This window comes from Parambassis ranga, chromosome 2, assembly GCF_900634625.1.
Source record: "Parambassis ranga chromosome 2, fParRan2.1, whole genome shotgun sequence".
Classification (NCBI taxonomy): Eukaryota; Metazoa; Chordata; class Actinopteri; family Ambassidae; genus Parambassis; species Parambassis ranga.
The window spans coordinates 44013585-44034329 of record NC_041023.1 but is presented as its reverse complement, the minus strand read 5'-3'; the positions used below and the strand labels follow the sequence as shown (position 1 = coordinate 44034329).

The window sequence follows — 20745 nt, the reverse complement described above, 5'->3', positions numbered from 1 at the left end:
ACTTTTATTTTATATATACAGCTATATATATATATATATATATATATATATATATATATACATATATGTACGTATATATGTACATATATATATATATATATATGTACGTATATATGTACATATATATATATATGTACGTATATATGTACATATATATATATACGTGTATACGTGTATATATATATATATATATATATATATATATATGTACATATATATATATATACGTGTATACGTACATATGTATATGTATATATATATATATATATGTACATATATACGTACATACAGTGGGGAAAAAAAGTATTTAGTCAGCCACCAATTGTGCAAGTTCTCCTATTTAAAAAGATGAGAGAGCCCTGTAATTTTCATCACAGGTATACCTCAACTATGAGAGACAAAATGAGAAACAAAAATCCAGAAAATCACATTGTAGGATTTTTAAAGAATTTATTTGCAAATTATGGTGGAAAATAAGTATTTGGTCAATAACAAAATGTCATCTCAATACTTTGTTATATACCCTTTGTTGGCAATGACAGAGGTCAAACGTTTTCTGTAAGTCTTCACAAGGTTTTCACACACTTTTGCTGGTATTTTGGCCCATTCCTCCATGCAGATCTCCTCTAGAGCAGTAATGTTTTGGGGCTGACGCTGGGTAACACGGACTTTCAACTCCCTCCAAAGATTTTCTATGGGGTTGAGATCTGGAGACTGGCTAGGCCACTCCAGGACCTTGAAATGCTTCTTACGAAGCCACTCCTTTGTTGCCCGGGCGGTGTGTTTGTGATCATTGTCATGTTGAAAGACCCAGCCACGTTTCATCTTCAATGCCCTTGCTGATGGAAGGAGGTTTTCACTCAAAATCTCACGATACATGGCCCCATTCATTCTTTCATTTACACAGATCAGTCGTCCAGGTCCCTTTGCAGAAAAACAGCCCCAAAGCATGATGTTTCCACCCCCATGCTTCACAGTAGGTACGGATGCAACTCAGCATTCTTTCTCCTCCAAACACGACAAGTTGAGTTTTTACCAAAAAGTTCTATTTTGGTTTCATCTGACCATATGACATTCTCCCAATCCTCTTCTGGATCATCCAAATGCTCTCTAGCAAACTTCAAACGGGCCTGGATATGTACTGGTTTAAGCAGGGGGACACGTCTGGCACTGCAGGATTTGAGTCCCTGGCGGCGCAGTGTGTTACTGATGGTAGCTTTTGTTACTTTGGTCCCAGCTCTCCGGAGGTCATTCACTAGGTCCCCCCGTGTGGTTCTGGGATTTTTGCTCACAGTTCTGGTGATCATTTTGACCCCACGGGGTGAGATCTTGCGTGGAGCCCCAGATCGAGGGAGATTATCAGTGGTCTTGTATGTCTTCCATTTTCTAATAATTGCTCCCACAGTTGATTTCTTCACACCAAGCTGCTTACCTATTGCAGATTCAGTCTTCCCAGCCTGGTGCAGGTCTACAATTTTGTTTCTGGTGTCCTTTGACAGCTCTTTGGTCTTGGCCATAGTGGAGTTTGGAGTGTGACTGTTTGAGGTTGTGGACAGGTGTCTTTTATACTGATAACGACTCCAAACAGATGCCATTAATACAGGTAACGAGTGGAGGACAGAGGAGCCTCTTAAAGAAAAAGTTACAGGTCTGTGAGAGCCAGAAATCTTGCTTGTTTGTAGGTGACCAAATACTTCTTTTACTGAGGAATTTACCAATTAATTCATTAAAAATCCTACAATGTGATTTTCTACATTTTCTTTTCTTATTTTGTCTCTCATAGTTCAGGTATACATATGATGAAAATTACAGGCCTCTCTCATCTTTTTAAGTGGGAGAACTTGCACAATTGGTGGCTGACTAAATACTTTTTTTTTCCCCACTGTATATATATATATATACATATATATATATACGTATATATATATATGTACGTATATATATATATATGTACGTATATATATGTACGTATATATATATATATACATATATATATATGTACGTATATATATATATATATATATATATACATATATATATATATATGTACGTATATATATATATATATACATATATATATATATATATATATATATGTACGTGTATACGTGTATATATATACATATATATATATATATATATATATATGTACGTGTATACGTGTATATATATACATATATATATATATATATATATATATGTACGTGTATACGTGTATATATATACATATATATTAGGGCTACTTCTGAAGGTTGACTTAAATCTGAGAATTTACTGAGACTTTTTTTCCATAGACCACCGAGTGGTAAAACATGTGCAGCATTAAAGGACCTGAGTCTCCTTAGGAGATACAGGCGACTGTCCCTTCTTGTATATTGAATATATGAATATATATATATATATATATATATATATATATAACGTGTGCGTATAAACATATATAGCCTTTGTTGGCTTCCTTCTAGACAGTGGGGGCTTGAGGGGGGTCCTTCTCTGTGTGGGGTTCAGCTTTTGCGCCCCCCATCCTTTTGGACCTCCTTCTGTCTGGGCCTGGCTTCGCTCTGCTTCACTTGTTTGTGGAGATCTGTGTTTTCAGCCATCAGGGAAGACTTCTCCTCCACCAGTTTGTCAATCAGACTGTCTTTTTCCAGGACAGCCTGGTTGGCCTGGTCCAGATCATCTTGCAGAGTGTATACTGCATTTGTCACACTGACGATGTCTGCTTCCTTCTCCGACAGTTTGTTCCGCCGACTCCTCGTTGTCCTGCTTTTTGGTCCAGATCATAAACCCTGAAACCCTCGGCTCCACTGGGACGTTATTAAGGAGGTCACCTAGCAGAGTATTGTGCTTCTTCTTTTCTGAGTGGCCGTGCCGAAGTCCAACTTTACAGGTCGGATCATCACACACCTTCATCGTCTGCACATACATCTGCGTAGCTTTGTAGGCCTGCAGCTCTTCCACAGTTTCTCTGAGGTGCTGATTTTCATCGGTGATCTCTGTGAGCTGTTTTAGAATGTCCTCCTTTGATGGTCCTGATTGGTGCAGCAGACCAGTCCTGAGTCTCCGCATAATCGTGCTACACTTCCAACTGTTGTTCTCCATTTGTTTCTGGGTTAGTGTAGCAGATGAGCCCAAATACAAAGTGTTTTATGACATCATATAATATGACATCAGTAGAGCCTTTGATGTCATTATTTAGCCCCGCCTCTTTTTTTCTCCTCTTTTGGTGTTTGTCGTCTCCATGGTAACGTCACCCGGTCAGTGTCTGAGTGACTGTTACAGTTCAGAGTTCAGTGGTTTGATGGAGACGGGCAGGAATGACTTCCTGTGTCTCTCGGTGGTGCATCATGGGAGTCGGAGTCTGTCGCAGAACGAGCTCCTGTAGCTGGTCAGTACAGGGACAGTCCAGTATGGTCTTTACTTTGGACAGCGTCCTCCTCTCAGACACCTCTGTCTCCCACAACATGGCCACCTTCCTGATAAGTCTGTTGAGTCTGACAGACAACAGCATACATAATGGCGCTGGCCACCACAGACTCATGGAACATCCTCAGCATCGTCCTGCAGATGTTGAAGGACCTCAGCTGCCTCAGAGGCGACTCTGGCCCTTCCTGTAAACAGCGTGCACGTTCTTACCCCAGTCCAGTTTGTGGTAATATGTAATATGCACTACAGTGGCATGCATGTTTGGGCACCCCTAAAGAAAATCACTGAGCTTTTGAAGCAGCACCTTGATTTGTGCTGATAAAGACACAGGGACCAGCTGAGTGTTTTCGTATGTTCCACCTAAATGATGACTTCTGATCAAAGACAGTGTGAATCATGTGATTATATTGCACACATTGTGAATAATACAGACAATAATGATAGTTGTAACACATACATGTCTTCATAATAAGGAGAAAGCTCTTTATTGCTGAGTGGTGGTACTTGTCTGTGGTTTATTATTTATGTTAACACATATGTATATATGTAATGTCTGATACTTATGTCTCAGTTTACACTTTTCAACACAAAGTGAAATGGGTGAAGGTCTGACGTCCAATAGGGCTTGAGAAAAGAGGGGTGCTGTTCTGCCCTCTCAGTTGCAATGTGAAAATATGATCACTAGAGGGAAGCAGAGCAACGTGCGGTAGGTGGCTCAGCCCTGTCTGAGTGTGGGTCTGAAATGTCTGTTGTTTAAATGTAGTTAGTACAGAGTATAAGTGTCACTATAATCCAGATCGGAGTACAGTACACAGTATGAGCACAATATATGATACATGGATACAAATATGGAGATATGAGGTGCTAAGTAAACATAAATATAGACCAGATTATGGATTACAGTTATGAGGATGATAATATTTGTCTCAGATGGATGGTGAAACAGGTTAGGGAGCAAAATATGTCAGATTGTGTTGCCTGTGCATCAGCGCGACCCCACTTGTACACTGAACCCGCCCCATTGTATCCAGATGATGCATGGGGATTTGGTTGTATTATGGCAATGACTCGTGAAGTCTCTCCACCAAATTGTACCACATTGTCTTCTTTATTTCCGCCAGTTAGTGAGCAAACTAAAACTGGACCCTTCAGGCCATGGAAGGGTAATGGTAATTACAAATGTTTCAACATGACAGGTACAGGAATCATGTTGTGAGACCGTGGTGTAACGTAATACCTCGGTTTTAGGATCAAAAGCCAGGGCGGATTTATATTATTACTGTGAGGGGCCTCATCTGTTTCTCTACGAGTAGACGGAAGGGGTTTATGTTCTATGGTTAGATTGATGTCTCCATTGCAGATAGTAGGTGAGAAAGCTACCAGGGCACCATCCCAACAACAAGGAAATGCGGCGTTGGCTCCAACGGCGGCGACATGTCATCACAAAGCGTTACGCAAGTCACTTGGACTTATCTTTAGGCAGCCCCACCTACATAGATGCAATAGGGGTTCCAAGAGGCGTTCCAGATGAATTCAAATTGGCTGAACATTCCTATTCTCTCTGCTCTTTTTCCAGTGACTCCTAATAAAAATGTCGACAGAATTAACTGGCTGGCTGAATAAGTGGTTTGGTCCCTGGAAAGCTTTAATCATTTCTGTAATGACTTCTCTTACAGTTTTTATAGCTGTTTTGATTACACATGGATGTTGTTGCATACCTTGCATGCGTTTGTGTAATAGATTAATTGTATCAGCTGTTGAGAAGAAGGTTATAGGTGTATATCATCCATATCAAATGGCTTTGCTAGCAGCAGAGGTGCCTGAGGGAGATGAGGATGAGGAGGCTCTGTTGTGAGCTCTTAAATGAGCTCAAAAGGGGGAGTTGTTAGGTGAAAGATTTTATTTTGCATGATGTTGTTATGTGGTGTGGGTCCACATATCTAGAAGTGTGTCCCTAACAGGAAGTTTTCATTTTGACTTTTGTAATTCATTTCCTCTGTTAATTGTTTTCTGCTCTTTGGAGAAAGCTCTGGTTGATATCAGGCTAAGGTCGTAAATCCAGATCTTGACAGAAAGGATGTGTTCATCTCCACGACCCCATTTTACGACCCACCCTCCTGTGAGTTTGTCTTCCTGGTCACCTCCAAATCTGATCCACAACCTATGAGATTTTAGGACTTAAAGTGAACTTACATGGGGGAAGAGGTGTAAGCTTTTATGGGGCGTCATACAGTCACTTGTATGGGACAGTGATCATATTCGTGGAGAACTTATCTTCAACTTAGGTTTACGATTGACAAAAGGGGACCCCCTGCTATTTCCTTTCTGTTTTCTCCTGACTCTTAGGTTTAACCATTACCAAATAAGGTAAACTAAATATCAGCTGAGCTGGGCTGGAGTAAGGGAGCACATGTCATTTTATGGTTTTGAGATAGGATAAAAGGTGTTTGTAAAGGAGGAGCAAGTTGTTCTCCTGCCTTGATGCCGGGCAACCACAGAGATCTCTGTTTGTGTGACTCAGAATTTGCTTCTTCACTGTTAGAATTCATTGTAATTTTGAGACCAGATATTGTCCACTTCTTCTTAATCAAGAACCTGGGAAGATGAACGAAAGGATCCAGAAGAGCGTTCCTCGATAAGGTTCACTGAGGTAGGGTCCAGATGCCTGAGTGAGTGCCTCAGGTGGTTAAGGGAGTGCTTTGTGCCCTTGAAGAGCGAAGGCAGAAGATCCGAAGTCCAGAAGGGCTGGAGAGAAGAAGGGGGGTATTTATTTATTTATTTATTTATTTTCTGTCGGTCTTGTCTACTTGGTTTGTGCAGGACCACCTGATGCCGAGGTACTAGTACAATGTCTGAGTAAATCAAGGTAAAACTAAAATAATTACAAGCAGAAGGAAGAAGGATAATATTTAATGAAACATCTCTAATTGTTTTTTTTGACAGTGTCATTATTACTAAAAATATGAAATTGCTGTGGTGGCACTGTGACGCAACCACAGACAAATCATAAAAGACTGCTGTACTGTAGGAGCTCGTTCAGCAACAGACTCCGACTCCCATGATGCACCACTGAGAGACACAGGAAGTCATTCCTGCCTGTCTCCATCAAACTACTGAACTCTGAACTGTGACAGTCACTCAGACACTGTACATTCATACTAGTACGTTCATGTCAGGCTCTTTACTGTGTAAAAGTTTTTATTCAAACGTAAATATGTTTCTTCTTCTTCTTTAGACACAACTCAGGGATTTAAATGCTGTCTAGGTATTTAGATATTTATTATATATTTCAATTTATCTTTGATACTATTTGTCTGTAACAGAAAGAATTTCCTCTCGGGGATAAATAAAGGAATTCTGATTCGGATTCTGATAGAAGTTCTGTCTGAAGAACCTATCCTGGATTCTGTAACTTGGTGCAGTAACTAGCGACTAGCCGGCTAGCTGGAATACGAGTCCACAAACAGCTACTGTGTGGGAACGGAGCTACGTCGTACACCGACACTGCTGCTGTTTGCAGGACTACCTGACCCGCTAATATAATCAAACAGTTCAAACCTAAAGACTACAAAAATAATGTTCATGTCTGCTCTTGTTCTCAGTCCTAAGAAACTGTGGGCTTCTACTGGTCAGCGTGGGGATGACCACAGCTCTGTCTTTATATATTGTTTATATGTATAAAAATGAAAAGTGTGATTGATGAAGCCAAACAAAAACAACATCCTGTGGACATTTGACTAAATAAATAAATATATAAAAACACAGTCAGTGTTCAGGAGGTTTTTTGGGTTTTCATGTTTAAAGGATCGGTGAGAAGGACAGTAGGTGGCGGTAATGCACCTCAAATGTTGGTTGTCACTCTCCATTAAACAGAAGAAGAAGAAGAAGTTCTCAGGAAGTGATAAGTTGGCCATGCATTGGCGCCATTTTGGAGACAACCTGAAGCAGGTGTGGAAGTTTGGCTGCTTGGTCTAATTTACTGGTGGTGTGATGGCAGCTAGCCAGTATCACTGCTCGTCACCGCCAGCTCTGGTGTAACATCCACCGAAAGATTAGAGAAAGGGCCCTGGTTCGACTGAAGGAGAAGAGAGAAGGCCTGGTTCCACAGAAAGGCCTGGAAGCAGAGGCAGCGGCCTGCTACTGGCGGGCACATGGTGCACAGCGAGGAGCTGCAACAGGTGCTGTTGGCTTGTTTGAGTTTACAGTGAAGATGAAGACACAAGTTGATGAATGTTGTTTTGTCTTTAGAAGCCAGAGCAGGTGCTTCCACACTGTGAATGGCTGCAGATAATCTGGACTTCATTACAGAGTCGCTGAGATAAAAGGGAAGCATTGTTGTCTGTGTTAAACAATAAGTGTTAAATTCAAGCGCTTCATAAATATCAGTGTGAAGTCAACAGCAGGCGGTATAGTGTAGTGATAAAAATTATATTATTCATAGTATCAGTGTGAAGTCAACGCTTCCAAACTAACAAAGTTTGTCTCCATGTAGTGGTGAACAGGAGAAATGCGCCACTTCCAGAGACACAGCTGAAAGCAGTGATAATCAGAGCACATGGAGCTCAGGAACAATGCACAGACTGCAGAGGATCCAGGCTGTCTGAGGACAGGTGCTGTCTGCTTGTGAATTTACAATGAAGTCATGAAGTGTGTTTTTTTTTTTTTTTAAAGTTGAATTTAGTTGTAAATTGTGTCATCACGTCTGATTTTCCCTCTTCAGGCCTTGAAGGCCTTCCTTGGTGGAAGGAAGTGGATTGAACTCGACAAGGTGAGTGGATGTTTCCTGGCTGCTTCACTGCTGATGGTAGGACAAACCAACCTGAAGACTCTGCTGTTTTTTCAGCTGCTGTCCTGTGAAGAGGTCCCTGACTGCAACATGGCCTGCCTGGCAGATTAAGCATGTTCTTTGGCAGATGATTAGCGCTCAGACTACGAGTACTTCCGAGGCCTACAGCTACATCTGCACCATCAGCGTTTGGTTTTACTCGTGTTGACCTCATGTCTGCAGTGTTTTAACTCTGCATTGCAGATCATGTGTTATATTTGGTGTTAAACATGGTCCATCTTGTCCTCCTCAGCTGACGACCACATCACAGCACCAGCGCCTCCAGTGCCTCTGCCTGCACCTGGTCATCCACCAGCCAGGCCCTGCCTGTGGTCTGAGGACACGTCTTCATGTCCCGCTGTGTCAGGTTATCGGTTTTCTTGTTTGTTCTTGGTTGTTTTTTTTTCCACCTCATATTTTCTTCCCTCACGCAGGCGGTATAGTGTAGTGATAAAAATTATATTATTCATAGTATAATTAAATAAACTAACATAGATGTTGCATTTAGAAATTAAAAGTAGTGTTTGTAGTGGAAAGGTGCGACAAAGAAATTAGGTTAACCTAAATTATTATGTCAGTAGACAACTAAAATAGGCTCAATAAAAATATAAAATAGATGTTTAAATAGAGTCAGGGTCGCTAACTATAATAACTATAATATATAGATTTATATATAATATAAAATTAGTAGTAGAGCATTAAGGTAGGATTAAGTAAGATTAAATTAGTGTTTAGTGACGACAGGTGTGTAGGAGGTTGTGGTTGTTGTTTAGGGGGTGTGTGGATGCCGGCATCTGGTTAGTGTTGTTGTTGTTGTGGTGGTTCTGTGTTGTGGGTTTGTTGTGTCTTACCATGGTGGTTTTTGGTGGATTGGTTTGATGGATTGGGTTTGATTGATGGGGATTTTTTTTGTTGACTGTGAATGGGCAACACCCAAAGGGGAGAATGAATAGTGTGATGCTACAACACTGGCAGCGTTGGCCAGTTTTGAAATGCTGAAACGAAAATGTTGACAGCAAAGGACACGTGACAAATGAATCCACGTGGACAGAAAATCAAAAGAAATGGATCAACTTTGCATTGAATGGAACAGCTCATGACTCCTTTAAAAGGAAGAAGCATTGTGAGGATCTCTGAAGAGTTGAAGACAAGAAGAAATGATCCACGCTTTCAGCAACTGCATCAGAACCTGGACAAACCTTCTGGATCATACACTCAGTGTGTGCCACGTCAACATGATGACGAGCAGCGTCACAGCAATGTCCAATCAATCAGCAATTGTTGTGGAAACTTGAAGTCCATTTCTGAGGAGATGGGGAGACAGGCGTTTAATACGTCTGCAGGACGGGTGCTCCTGAACTGATGTAGGAGCTTTGGGAGGCGTTAGCTTGGAAATAGGACAATGTAGGGCAGAATAAGCAAACGAATGATAGTGTAGGAGAGGAAGGAGTTAAATTAAGCCATTAGGCGCTGTGACAGGAAGCATATAACTTAGGACAGTGTAGGAGAGGAAGGAGTTAAATTAAACCATTAGGCGCTGTGACAGGAAGCATATAACTTAGGACAGTGTAGGAGAGGAAGGAGTTAAATTAAACCATTAGGCGCTGTGACAGGAAGCATATAAAATAGGACAAACATTTGTCGTTATCTAGCCAAAAATCCAATAAAACGTGATGTGATTAAGTAGGCGTTTAAAGTCTGCGCTTCGTTACCACGTGCTAGCAGCATAGTAAGAAAAGGACGTCAGGAAAACATGGCCTAGACCTTATTTAATAGTAGATCAAATTTATAATATATATAACTTTAATGGCTAAGTAGGGTAGGAGAGAGTTAGTAGTTATTATAAGTAACATTAGAGATGGAGACGTTATGTTAGCTGGTAGCTAGTGGTTGTAGGAGCTCTTGGTGCTGGGCATTTGGTTTGTTGTGGTGATTGTAGGTGGGTTGTTGACGATGGGCTAGTTGTTGGTCTTGGGGAGTTGTTTGGTGTAAAATGCCCAGAGTAGTTGTTTGGTGTAGTAATAAATAGGATACCAGGCAAACTAGTCAAAGCGGTAGTGTAGAGGCTAAAATTAATGGCCCAAACCTGGCGTCCTGAAAGTGAAGTTTATATGTTGCGTATATCACCTTATATGGTAGCAAAACGAGGTTCGTTAAGTAGCACGTGCGTCATTAGTGTTTTAACAGAGCGTAACAAAAATAGTCGTTTAGGTTAATTTGGAGAATCTTCATCAACAATAAGAGTAGTTAATAGAAGTGAGACAGATTAAAGTGTCGGTGTCTAAACTAGGCAGCAAATGAAATAGAATATGGTAAAGGAGAGGTGAAGTGTCAGTGTTCCCTTTAACTGTAAAATATGTCAAGTAGTTGTAGCGTACAAAGGTAAATTCTTAGAACAAACTATGCTTCCTAAAAAAAGTGTAGCTGTAGAGCGCGTAAAGAAAGTCTAATTCAAACTTAGGACGAGCTGGTAGCCGAAAGTGTAGGGTCACTTTTCACTTTGATGTAGGCAGCTAGGTAGCACAGCCACTACGGGTGCTTTTTATCATGGGCTTTTTGGAGGTTCCTGTCTGAGCACTGGAGGGCTTTTACAGAACAGTGGGTTGTTGGAGGAAATATGAGTGCGTTCATGGCTGTTTTCATCTTCACAGAACCGCTGATGTTGTCACCTGGAAGGCCGGATTTCTGCGAGGAAGGTAACATGTCTGCAACTGTTCTCTACACATGCTACCAGTGAAGATGCCTGCTTACCACTCTGTGACTTTATTGTTCCACAGACCCGCTGAGTGGACACCTGGATGTCTGCAAGTGAGGTAATATGTCTGCAACTGAATACATCCTGCCAATGAAGACACTTACCATGCTGTTGTGACTTTTTTGCTTTGCAGGAGCAGAGACTCGTCACCTGGAAGGCCGGATTTCCGCGAGTAAGGTAGTGTGTTTGCAAGTCATCATAACACATGCTTTCTGTGAAGATGCCTGCTTACCACTGTGTTTTATTATGTTTTTAGCTGCACAGGACCACTGATTCGTCATCTGAGAGGTGGAATTCCTGCGAGTATGGTAGTATATTTGCAACTTATGTTAATACATCCTTCCAGTGAAGACGCTTGCTTACCACTCTGACTTTATTGTTTGACAGAACCGCTGAGTGGACACCTGGACTTCTGCAAGTGAGGTAATATGTCCGCAACTTGTTAACACATCCTGCCAGTGAAGACACTTACCATGCTGCTGTGATGTTTTAATTTTTTGCTTCACAGGACCACTGATTTGTCGCCTCGAAGGCTGGATTTCTGCTGGTGAGGTGATGTGTCTGCAACTCACCGTAGTACATCCTACCAGTTAAGATGGGTGCAATACTGCTGTGTGACTTTAGAAGCCTGGATGTGTAGGTATTCAGTCTGCAAGTCATGGTAACGCATCCTACCTGAGTAATATACTTACAATAGTTGCTTTGTGACCGCTTTATCCCCCGCAGGCCTCGAAGAAATGCTAAAGGACTCGGTGGCCTCTGCAGTTCAACCAGGTGCGATGAACTCCGCGTCACAGATTGTCACCAATGGCAATTAACAAAAGGAAGGTTACTGTCTTAATATGGTCTGTCCTCTCCTCCGCAGATGAAGATCACCCCGAAGCATCTGCACATCAGCGCCTCTGCCTGTCAGCGTGGTCTACAGCAACTGGTTTAGTATTCTCTCTCAGACCGCACCAACAGTCTATTGCAGATGTGGAGGTACTGTAAAACCTTGTGAAACTGTAGGTGTTTAACTTGTTTGGTTTTCTGGTGTTTTTTTTTTTTTTTTTTTTTGAAATGTCAAAGGACTCGTTTTAGGTTTGGCCGAACACTCAAAGTGTTTTGCCGTGTCTCAAGAACCCCGATGGACAGGATTTTAAATGACTCTGTGTTGGAAATCTCACCAGGAATTTGGCTCTGGATGGATTCGCCGTGCACCAACGTGCCATGACTGTTTGACTGACTGAGGGTCTGGGTGGTATTGTGTTGTGCAATGTAGGGTCAAGATTGTGGATGTTGTAGCTTAGATCCTAGAATGCCAGCATGTTGTTAGTTGGAGTTGAGCTTGTGTGGATTAGTTTAGTTTTGTGGTGGTTGAGGTGTGGTTTGGGTGACTTGACTGGGACTGAGAGCGTACACAACAACCAAAAAAGGAGCAAGGAACGCCAAATGTGTCGCACAACAGGCACCAATGATTTCTCAATGTAACCATTGTGTGAAAACAGTGAAAGAAAGGAGTCATTGTGGACAAACGAAATACAAACATACTCAAACACGGTGTTGGAACAGAGCAGCACATGACTGCTAAAGTAAAGAGCAAGGATGGAAAAACGCAGTTGCAACTACAAACGAGCAATGCTATCAGCAAACACATCCAAACCCGGATCAAAGCTGTGGACAACTGGGAACTAATTTCAAAACAACAATGGTGTCACAGCAATGTTTCAATCAAGTACTTGCACAAGGGAATTGTGGAAATGCAAGTACGAGTTCTGTGACCAACATGATATTCAAATGTGCTGGGGTGCTGGTTTTTTGGAATTTCAGAACTTTCAGAATGGTCCCTTTATACCAATGATGGGGGAAAATGTGGGAAATGAATGTAATGTGTGTCATGGTGTGGCAAATTGCTGCTGGGTTGTCGACAAACGTTTTGTGCTGCCTTTCACCTGGACAGGTGAGAGGTGGGGTCAGTGCTTGAAAAGGACAAAGATCCTTTTCTGGTCCCACCCCTTGCGTTTTGTGGTGTCATTGCATCGCATGGTCATGTCATTCCAGAAACCTGTGCTTTTTCTCTTTGTTTCTGTTGCTTATCTGTCAGGTACCCACTGCCACCCCAACTCCACCTAACACTGGGGTGGTGGGGGGTGGAGCAAAGACCAGAATCTGAGCTGGGGGACAAAAGTTGACCTGCTTGGGTTTTTGTCAATAAATGTGTATTTCACATTTCCACAGCTTGTACTTGAAGTGTCCCTACTTTGCTAACCCTAACCATTTAATCCCATTTGTCATTGTCATATTAACCTTGTTTAATGGTCTTCTGTACCAGAGGGGTGGTCTTGACCTGGACAGTTTTGGCCAGACTTGCATCACCACAAACCCAAACATGCTTTTTGTAATGGATCCGTTTCAGTCAATACAGCTGTGTCCAGAATTTGCCTTTGCAGAAATGAGCATGACGTGATCGACAATTGGGGTGCGCCGTTGACGAGGGATGGTAAGCTGAGCTGGCAAGCGAAGTGTATTTTTAAATGCAGTGTATGTTTGAGTTGGTGATTCACTGACACTGACATGTTTGTCTCTTGTCTTCCAGATGTTCGGTGACGTCACTCCCCCGGCCTCGCTGTGTTCCAGCCTGCGACTTTTCCTTTTGTACTAATGCCATGTTGTGAAATGATTAAATAAAAGTGATTGATGGAAGTTTGTGGTTTGCTCATATTTGTGAGTTTGGAACATTGGAATGTGTTTTGATAAAGACAGATTTGATGTTTACACGATTGCATGTGTTATATTTTTGTGTGTTTTACACAGGGACTGGAGGATCTGGAGTGGGTGGTTGTGTCCTGCCAAACAGTGCCCTGCTTTTCCCTTAATGTCAAAGCCTTGGTATTGCAGTCAATAAATTGTCCCACACTATGTTGTGAGTTTGTTTACAGTTGAGTGAGTGACATTGTTGTGATAAGGTGGCTTTAAAAAGTACAAGCAAGATGTGTCATTAAAGGTTGTACGCACAGTTTGAGTGTGTGAATCATGCCATGAAGTTGCAATCATTACATGATTACGATCTGTATTTGCATCAAACAAATCTATGCCCTTGCTCGTCATAAGTCATGTCACTGGGTGCACTCCAGAAATGAAATGCATTGCGTATTCATCAGTTAAATACATAATCTATTGCCTGCCATGGAAAGCCAAACACTTGGTGAATCCTTTGACAGATGTTATTACAAAGAGGTACGATGCTGAAGCTGATTTTGTTTTACTGTGTCCGCAGGCCTGCGTGTCGTCAGATGTCGATGCAGAACTGCAGTCTGGACCTGTGAGACGGCTAGAGTTGTCCCGGCTTCCCGTCAGCAGGAGGGGTTCTGGTAAAGGTTGTTGACGCTATTATTGGTTTTATTGAGTTAATGGCATTAGTGGCATCGATGCAGGCTCCCTCACAGCTCCCTCACAGTTTTATAAAGACCTAGTTCTATTACCTTGCAAAATGCAAGGAAATAAAATAACTGAACTTCATAAAAATGGTTTTGGTGTGTTCAGCTTGATATAAACGAGAGAATAGAGAATCATATTGTGCATGTGAGTGTGTGTGTGAGTGTGTGTTAAATCAAAGGCTAAAAAAATCAAGCTCTGTTGATAAACAAGTGGTGTTAGTGTTGCTGAGAATATATTGTGTGTATGTGCGTGTGTGCACGTGTGTGTGCACGTAAACTCAAATGATGAAAAGATGGATCATACAGAGGGTCCTATTGGATGTGTGCACCATGTTTATGTAGGTGCATCTTTGAAGTCTAGAAGAACATTGTACAGTTTTATCTGGCCAGTCATCACCACGAGCAACCATGAAGAGGAGATTAAATTTTAAAGAGGCACTTGCTGCCATTTTGAGGTCCCCCAAGGCCACTGATGAAAACACATCATCCTCTGACAGCCAGGAAGTGTCCGCATAGGAATTTTGTCCAGAGGAGGACCTTGGCAGCACCACTGGGGAGGAAGAGGGAGAAGAAGAGCAAGAGGAGGAAGAGGAAGAGGAGGAAGAGGAAGCGGAGGAAATGGATGACAGCAACTGGAGATTTCACTGGAGTTCCAAAAATGGTAAAGTGACAAGGGTGTAGATTTGCGTTTGACATTGGTGGGGGATTCCACCAAGATTCCAATGAAATTTAACCCCTCCTGCACCCAATGAGGATCTGTTATTGTTTAGGAGGTGATCAAATTATTGGTGGGGATGAACAAAGGTGTCTATTTGTCACATTTTGCTCTGAGGTCAGGATGATCAGCAGCCTCTAGAGTGCCTTTAACCCTTTTTTTCCTGAGGACATGCATTGACACTTTGTGCTTCCAGTGTGGAGCTGTGCCAAATGCGGGGCCCATGTCTGCAAAATGCATCATGATGCACCACTGTGCTGCCGCAGAGGACTGCAAGAGGACAGCAAGAAGGTTCCTGGTTCCATTCTGACTGGGGTGGCGATTTTGTGTGGAATTTGCATGTTCTCCCTGTGCCTGCGTGGGTTCTCTCCGGGTACTCAGGCTTCCTCCACATTCTAAAGACAAGTTAGGTTAATTGGTCACTCTAAACTGCCTGTAGGTGTGAGTGTGAGTGTGAATGGTTGTTTGTCTGTGTTGCCCTGCGATGGACTGGTGACCTGTGCAGGGTGCACCCCACCTCTCACCCGAAGTTAGCTGGGATAGGCTCCAGAACACCCCCCCCCACCATCACCAGATTAAATAGTTCTTCACAGTGTAAGGGTGTTGCAGGCTAGTTAGTATGTACTCAGATAGCCAGGAATGCCGTCATGTGGTAGAAGTACGTCAGATAAGTTGGACACTTCAAGTGTTGTGCATGAAAATAGCATTGATAATTGTATGAATGTTGTTTGTTTTTTTGTATGCTTGTCTGCACAGAGGCACGTAACAATTATAGGCCAATTTGACCTGATGTTTAAATTGCGTTAAACTCAAGATGAATATTGTGCCAAAAAGAGCCTAACAAAAAAAAGTCGTAATCCAAAGATCCTAAAGTTAACTTGAGTTTGAGTAGTATTGGGGCTACTTTGGTGTACTGGTGGAACCAGGGAACAGACTGTAGCCAGAAGCAGGGTCAGTTGCCTCAAAATACTCTCTTAATGCAGCATTTCCTTTCAGATGAATGAGTTGAAGCTGTAGGTGTCCTGCATGTGTCCACTTGAACGTATGAGTCAGCTCTTGTGAAAATTTTTGGACTTGTCCGATTATGAAAGGATTCTGGATTAGGAGGAGGAGCTGCTGCCAGAGGCAGAAAGTGTTTAACTTTTTCGTTTTTCCAGTGGGGTTACACCCAGCAGGTGCTCATAGAGGTCCTTCTTATCTGGACAGACACGGTGAACAGCTGCATCAAGCTTAAATGCTGTGTTAAAAGCTGTGTCAGTACATCACCTGCTCATATTTCAGATTTTCTTTTCTGTTGAAGCTGCCATTGGAATGTGTAAATGTAGGCCTGGTGAGTCTCGATGTGTCATATTGGGCGTATCGTCAGCTCGGACTTCAGGGGAAAACACCGTGGGTCTTATTTGATGTCACCTTTCTGTTCACCTGACACCTGTAAGTTAGTTAGTAAGTTAGTAAGTAAGTTAGTAAGTAAGTAAGTAAGTTAGTAAGTAAGTTAGTAAGTAAGTAAGTTAGTAAGTAAGTTAGTAAGTAAGTAAGTGTAAGTACGTAGTAAGTAAGTTATAGTAAGTAAGTAAGTAAGTAAGTAAGTAGTAAGTTAGTAGTAAGTAGTAGTAAGTAAGTAAGTAAGTACAGTAAGTAAGTAAGTTAGTTAGTAAGTACTAGTAAGTAAGTAAGTAAGTAAGTAAGTTAGTAAGTAAGTAAGTTAGTAAGTTAGTAAGTAAGTAAGTTAGTAAGTAAGTAAGTAAGTAAGTAAGTAAGTTAGTAAGTAAGTAAGTAAGTTAGTTAGTAAGTAAGTAAGTAAGTAAGTAAGTAAGTAAGTAGTTAGTAAGTAAGTAAGTAAGTAAGTAAGTAAGTAAGTAAGTAAGTAAGTAGTAAGTAGTTAGTAAGTACGTAAGTAAGTAAGTTAGTAAGTAAGTAAGTGTAAGTAAGTAAGTTAGTAAGTAAGTTAGTAAGTAAGTAAGTAGTAAGTTATAAGTAAGTAAGTTAGTAAGTAAGTAAGTAGTAAGTAAGTAAGTAAGTAGTAGTAAGTAAGTAAGTTAGTAAGTAAGTAAGTAAGTAAGTAAGTAAGTTAGTAAGTAAGTAAGTTAGTAAGTAAGTAAGTAAGTAAGTTAGTAAGTAAGTAAGTTAGTAAGTAAGTAAGTAAGTAAGTTAGTAAGTAAGTAAGTTAGTAAGTAAGTAAGTAAGTAAGTAAGTAAGTTAGTAAGTAAGTAAGTTAGTAAGTAAAAAGACTAATACAACCAACAATTCTAAAACCCTCACCCTCTCACCACCTTTGGCTCCATAACCCCCTGTTCACGAACCCCCGAAACTCGGGGGGCCAGGACGCCCCCCTCTTCTCCTCCGGTCCTTCCGGACTTCCGGATCTTCTGTCTTTGTTCTTCACCCTCCAGGAATCGAACCTGGCTCTTCAAGGGCACAAATCACTCCCTTTACCCCTTGCTTTACCACCTGAGCCACTTGCCCAGGCATTTGGACCTCCTCTCAGTCAGCCTTTCACTCTTCACAGTCCACCACTCACTTAACCCTCTGAGCCATTCGTTCAGATGCTTGGACTTCTTCTCGGCTCATATACTCCCTGAAACTACTGTTTGCCGTTTTGTCTTGTGTTTCATACGTCAAGCTGCTCATTGTGCCTAAACCTTGTTGTTGTTGTGATTTGAACTGTACATGATTGTTTACACAAATAAATATCAGTAAGAAAAAAACTAAATGTTCATTCAACATCTGTTTATTGTTTACACACATGGATGTTACAGTCTGTATTTATATCTTACATACAGAAGATCCACAACATATCAAAATTAAAGGATGAAAAAAGGAGTTAGGAAAATAACATCACTAAGTATCAATAAATGCTGGAAACCAAAATCATTTCTCTCACAGAGAAACATTGTTCACTGTCACCATGACAACAGTTACAGTACAAAGATCCATAGATTAGACTGAACTGTAATCGAGCAGCAGAGTTGAGAAAACATGTTAACTTGGTTAGGATGATTCAGATGTGCAACAAGCTGTAGTGAATTTTAACTTATTATTGGCTGAAGAAGCAAGAAAATAAATCAGACTTCATTCTTTGTCTGACTGCATGTGATTTTTTTTTTTGCTTTAAAACATAAATATATGAAATGTTGATTGTCAAACCCTTGATCGTTCATTACAGGAGAGCTGTGCTCAACAAAGCAGCGTGTTGCACCTCAACTGACACAGCACTCTATTTTTTTAAATAAATATATGTACAGCCCAACAGTATATTTGTCTATTCAAATGTACTGAGATTAGCTGACACACACACACACACACACACACACACACACACACACACACACACTTACAACAGTTAACTTTTTTTTGCCTCAGTCAAACTAAATGAATGATCTTTTGGTTCTTTTCACTCACATCATATTCTGAATTATAGCAACAGTACAACACCAATATTCAACCACTGATGATGATGATGATGATGATGATGATGATTTGGCCTTTCAGAAATTAAAAGACAACAACTTAAAGAGCAGTTTTGGCCACAAAGCTAGGCGAAGACCAGATGATGCTGGTCCAGCAGGGTCCGGGTGAAGTTGTTGATCGGCCCAATGGCGTTGCCCCGCCACCACAGCAGGTTAGGACCAAACACAACAGCCAGGTTACTGTTGGTCATCTTGTTCACCTCACTGTTGGCTGACACCTAAACACACACACACACACAGCTGTCAAAAACAGACGCACAAATGTGAAAGGAAGTGCGGTGTCAGAGCCGTACCTGTGCCAGGAATGTGATGAGGTATCGCAGTGATGCGTAGTTCTCCTCAGGCAGAGACTCCACGAGCGTCTTCATGACGGTCACCTGACTGTCACTGGATACAGCTGCAACCAATCAAATGCCACCGTGAATAACAATCCTAGAGAAACCACCGATTATTCAACTATATTCAACATGACTTCTTGGACTAACGGTCTTGACATACAGGCCAAGTTGACGATGTCGTTGTAGAGCTGGTAGGTGAGCAGCGGCTCGGGCAGTTCCCTCAGGAAGATCTTCAGAATCACAGCAGCCAAGTGGACGTCTTCCATGTCTCTGAAATTCACTGCCTGGCCTGAAACACAGGGGATAAATAAAGTCATTCTGATTCTGACTTCTCAGCACTCCTAGGAAGCCATGGTTAACTCACATGTGAACAAAAGTCACATAAAAAAATGGGCTTTTTACCTGAGTTGTACTTGAGCTGCACCTCCTTGACCAGAGTCACGTTGGCAGACCGTCTGAAGACACCCTCAATCTCCAAACCTACACACACACACAGTCAGTTGTTACTGACAGCGATGCCCTCTGAAATGAGACACGGATTCATCTGTGAATGTTACCTTGCTCTGACAGGAAGATAATGGTGTCTCTCATCACCACAGGAACCGGATCACCATCTGAATCCCTCTGTCTGAGTCTGACACACACACACACACACACACACACACACACACACACACACACACACACACATTTGTTGTCATACCTGTGACACAGACAGAGTCATAACATGGGCCACACTAGAATCCATGCAGTAGAAAATCAATGTTTTTAAATGTCCTTACTCTCTGACACGAGCAGGAATCACTAGCTGGTCACACTTGACCACATCCTCCAGCTCACTCAGGTAGCTCACATAGTTAATCTTCCTGCCAAACTTAAAACTAAAACAGAGGCGGACACAAGGTCAGGCCCTTATCTGACCTGTGTGGTTCCATCCATGAAGGCTGAGTCACTCTGACTGACAGCAGTCAGCTGGTTTAAGGAGTTATAGAACATGATGAACGCCCATTTAAAAAGTATTGTTATTATCCTGCTACAGTGGACCATTGTCTGCCAGTATGATATCTGCATACAGCTAAACTGTAACAGACAGAATGAAAAGTCTGTCAGCTGGAGCTCAGCTTTAGAAAGAGAGGAGACAGGGGCAGAGAGGTGAGGAAGATGAGAGAAGAGATACTGTAGCTGCATTAAAAACGTGTTGAAGAAAACAAATATATATCTCAATCACAACTATTAAATAAATAAAGGTGTATATAATTTAAATAATTTTAATTCCCATTGCCAGATAGATAAGTGAGGAGCGACAGCCAGAAAAGCAAACAGGGAACTGAAGAGTGCTGTATGAACTTTGAATCTTCATTATGGATTTCTGACAGGCAGACTTGTTGGCTGGTTTGTCCATAATTTGAATGAGTACTATCGGTACATGTATTTATTTATTTTTATTTACCTGTGTTCATTAAACAAGGTCCAAAGTCAGTTTAGGATGATATGTGATTATTAAGCCCGTTCATATTTACTAGAGATCAATTTTTGGACCTCAGTATTTCTAAAACTTTGGCTACAGCCCTGCGAGGCCGTCAGGTAAAGAGTAGATGTAGCTGCAGATGATGAGAGAAGATGAAAAGAACTTCTGTATTAGGATAGGTGTCAAGTTAAGGCCTGATCGATAAAATATATGGACAGTGATTAAAAAACAAACTGCTGTGTGATGTGTGATGCGGTGCACCTAACTTTTGTGCCGGTGCACCCAAGAAAAAAAGGTTAGGCGCACCGGTGCAACCAGTGCAAAAAGTTAGTCTA

The 20745-nt window shown here is 41.5% G+C and overlaps 1 protein-coding gene and 1 long non-coding RNA gene across 3 annotated transcripts in view; one reads left to right on the top strand and one right to left on the bottom strand.

The window, feature by feature from the left end:
- The first annotated feature begins 8136 nt into the window (after positions 1 to 8136).
- LOC114452591 (uncharacterized) lies at positions 8137 to 11430 on the top strand. Its single transcript, XR_003672288.1, has 7 exons — positions 8137 to 8194; positions 8505 to 8618; positions 10903 to 10947; positions 11029 to 11064; positions 11140 to 11183; positions 11263 to 11314; positions 11394 to 11430. It is a non-coding gene; the product is annotated as an uncharacterized LOC114452591 (long non-coding RNA).
- Positions 11431 to 18004: 6574 nt separating this feature from the next.
- The window catches only part of LOC114450023 (rho GTPase-activating protein 1-like), a 150551-nt gene continuing 147810 nt past the window's right edge, over positions 18005 to 20745 (bottom strand). The window contains exons 2-6 of one of the 2 annotated variants that reach the window (XM_028427919.1): positions 19500 to 19576; positions 19345 to 19422; positions 19103 to 19231; positions 18898 to 19001; positions 18005 to 18822 (exon numbers count right to left, since the gene is read on the bottom strand). In XM_028427919.1, the coding sequence (XP_028283720.1) occupies positions 18670 to 18822; positions 18898 to 19001; positions 19103 to 19231; positions 19345 to 19422; positions 19500 to 19576 (541 nt within the window). In that variant the 3' untranslated portion in view covers positions 18005 to 18669. The remainder of the gene's footprint in view (positions 18823 to 18897; positions 19002 to 19102; positions 19232 to 19344; positions 19423 to 19499; positions 19577 to 20745) is intronic. The other variant, XM_028427927.1, reaches the window with a different exon arrangement.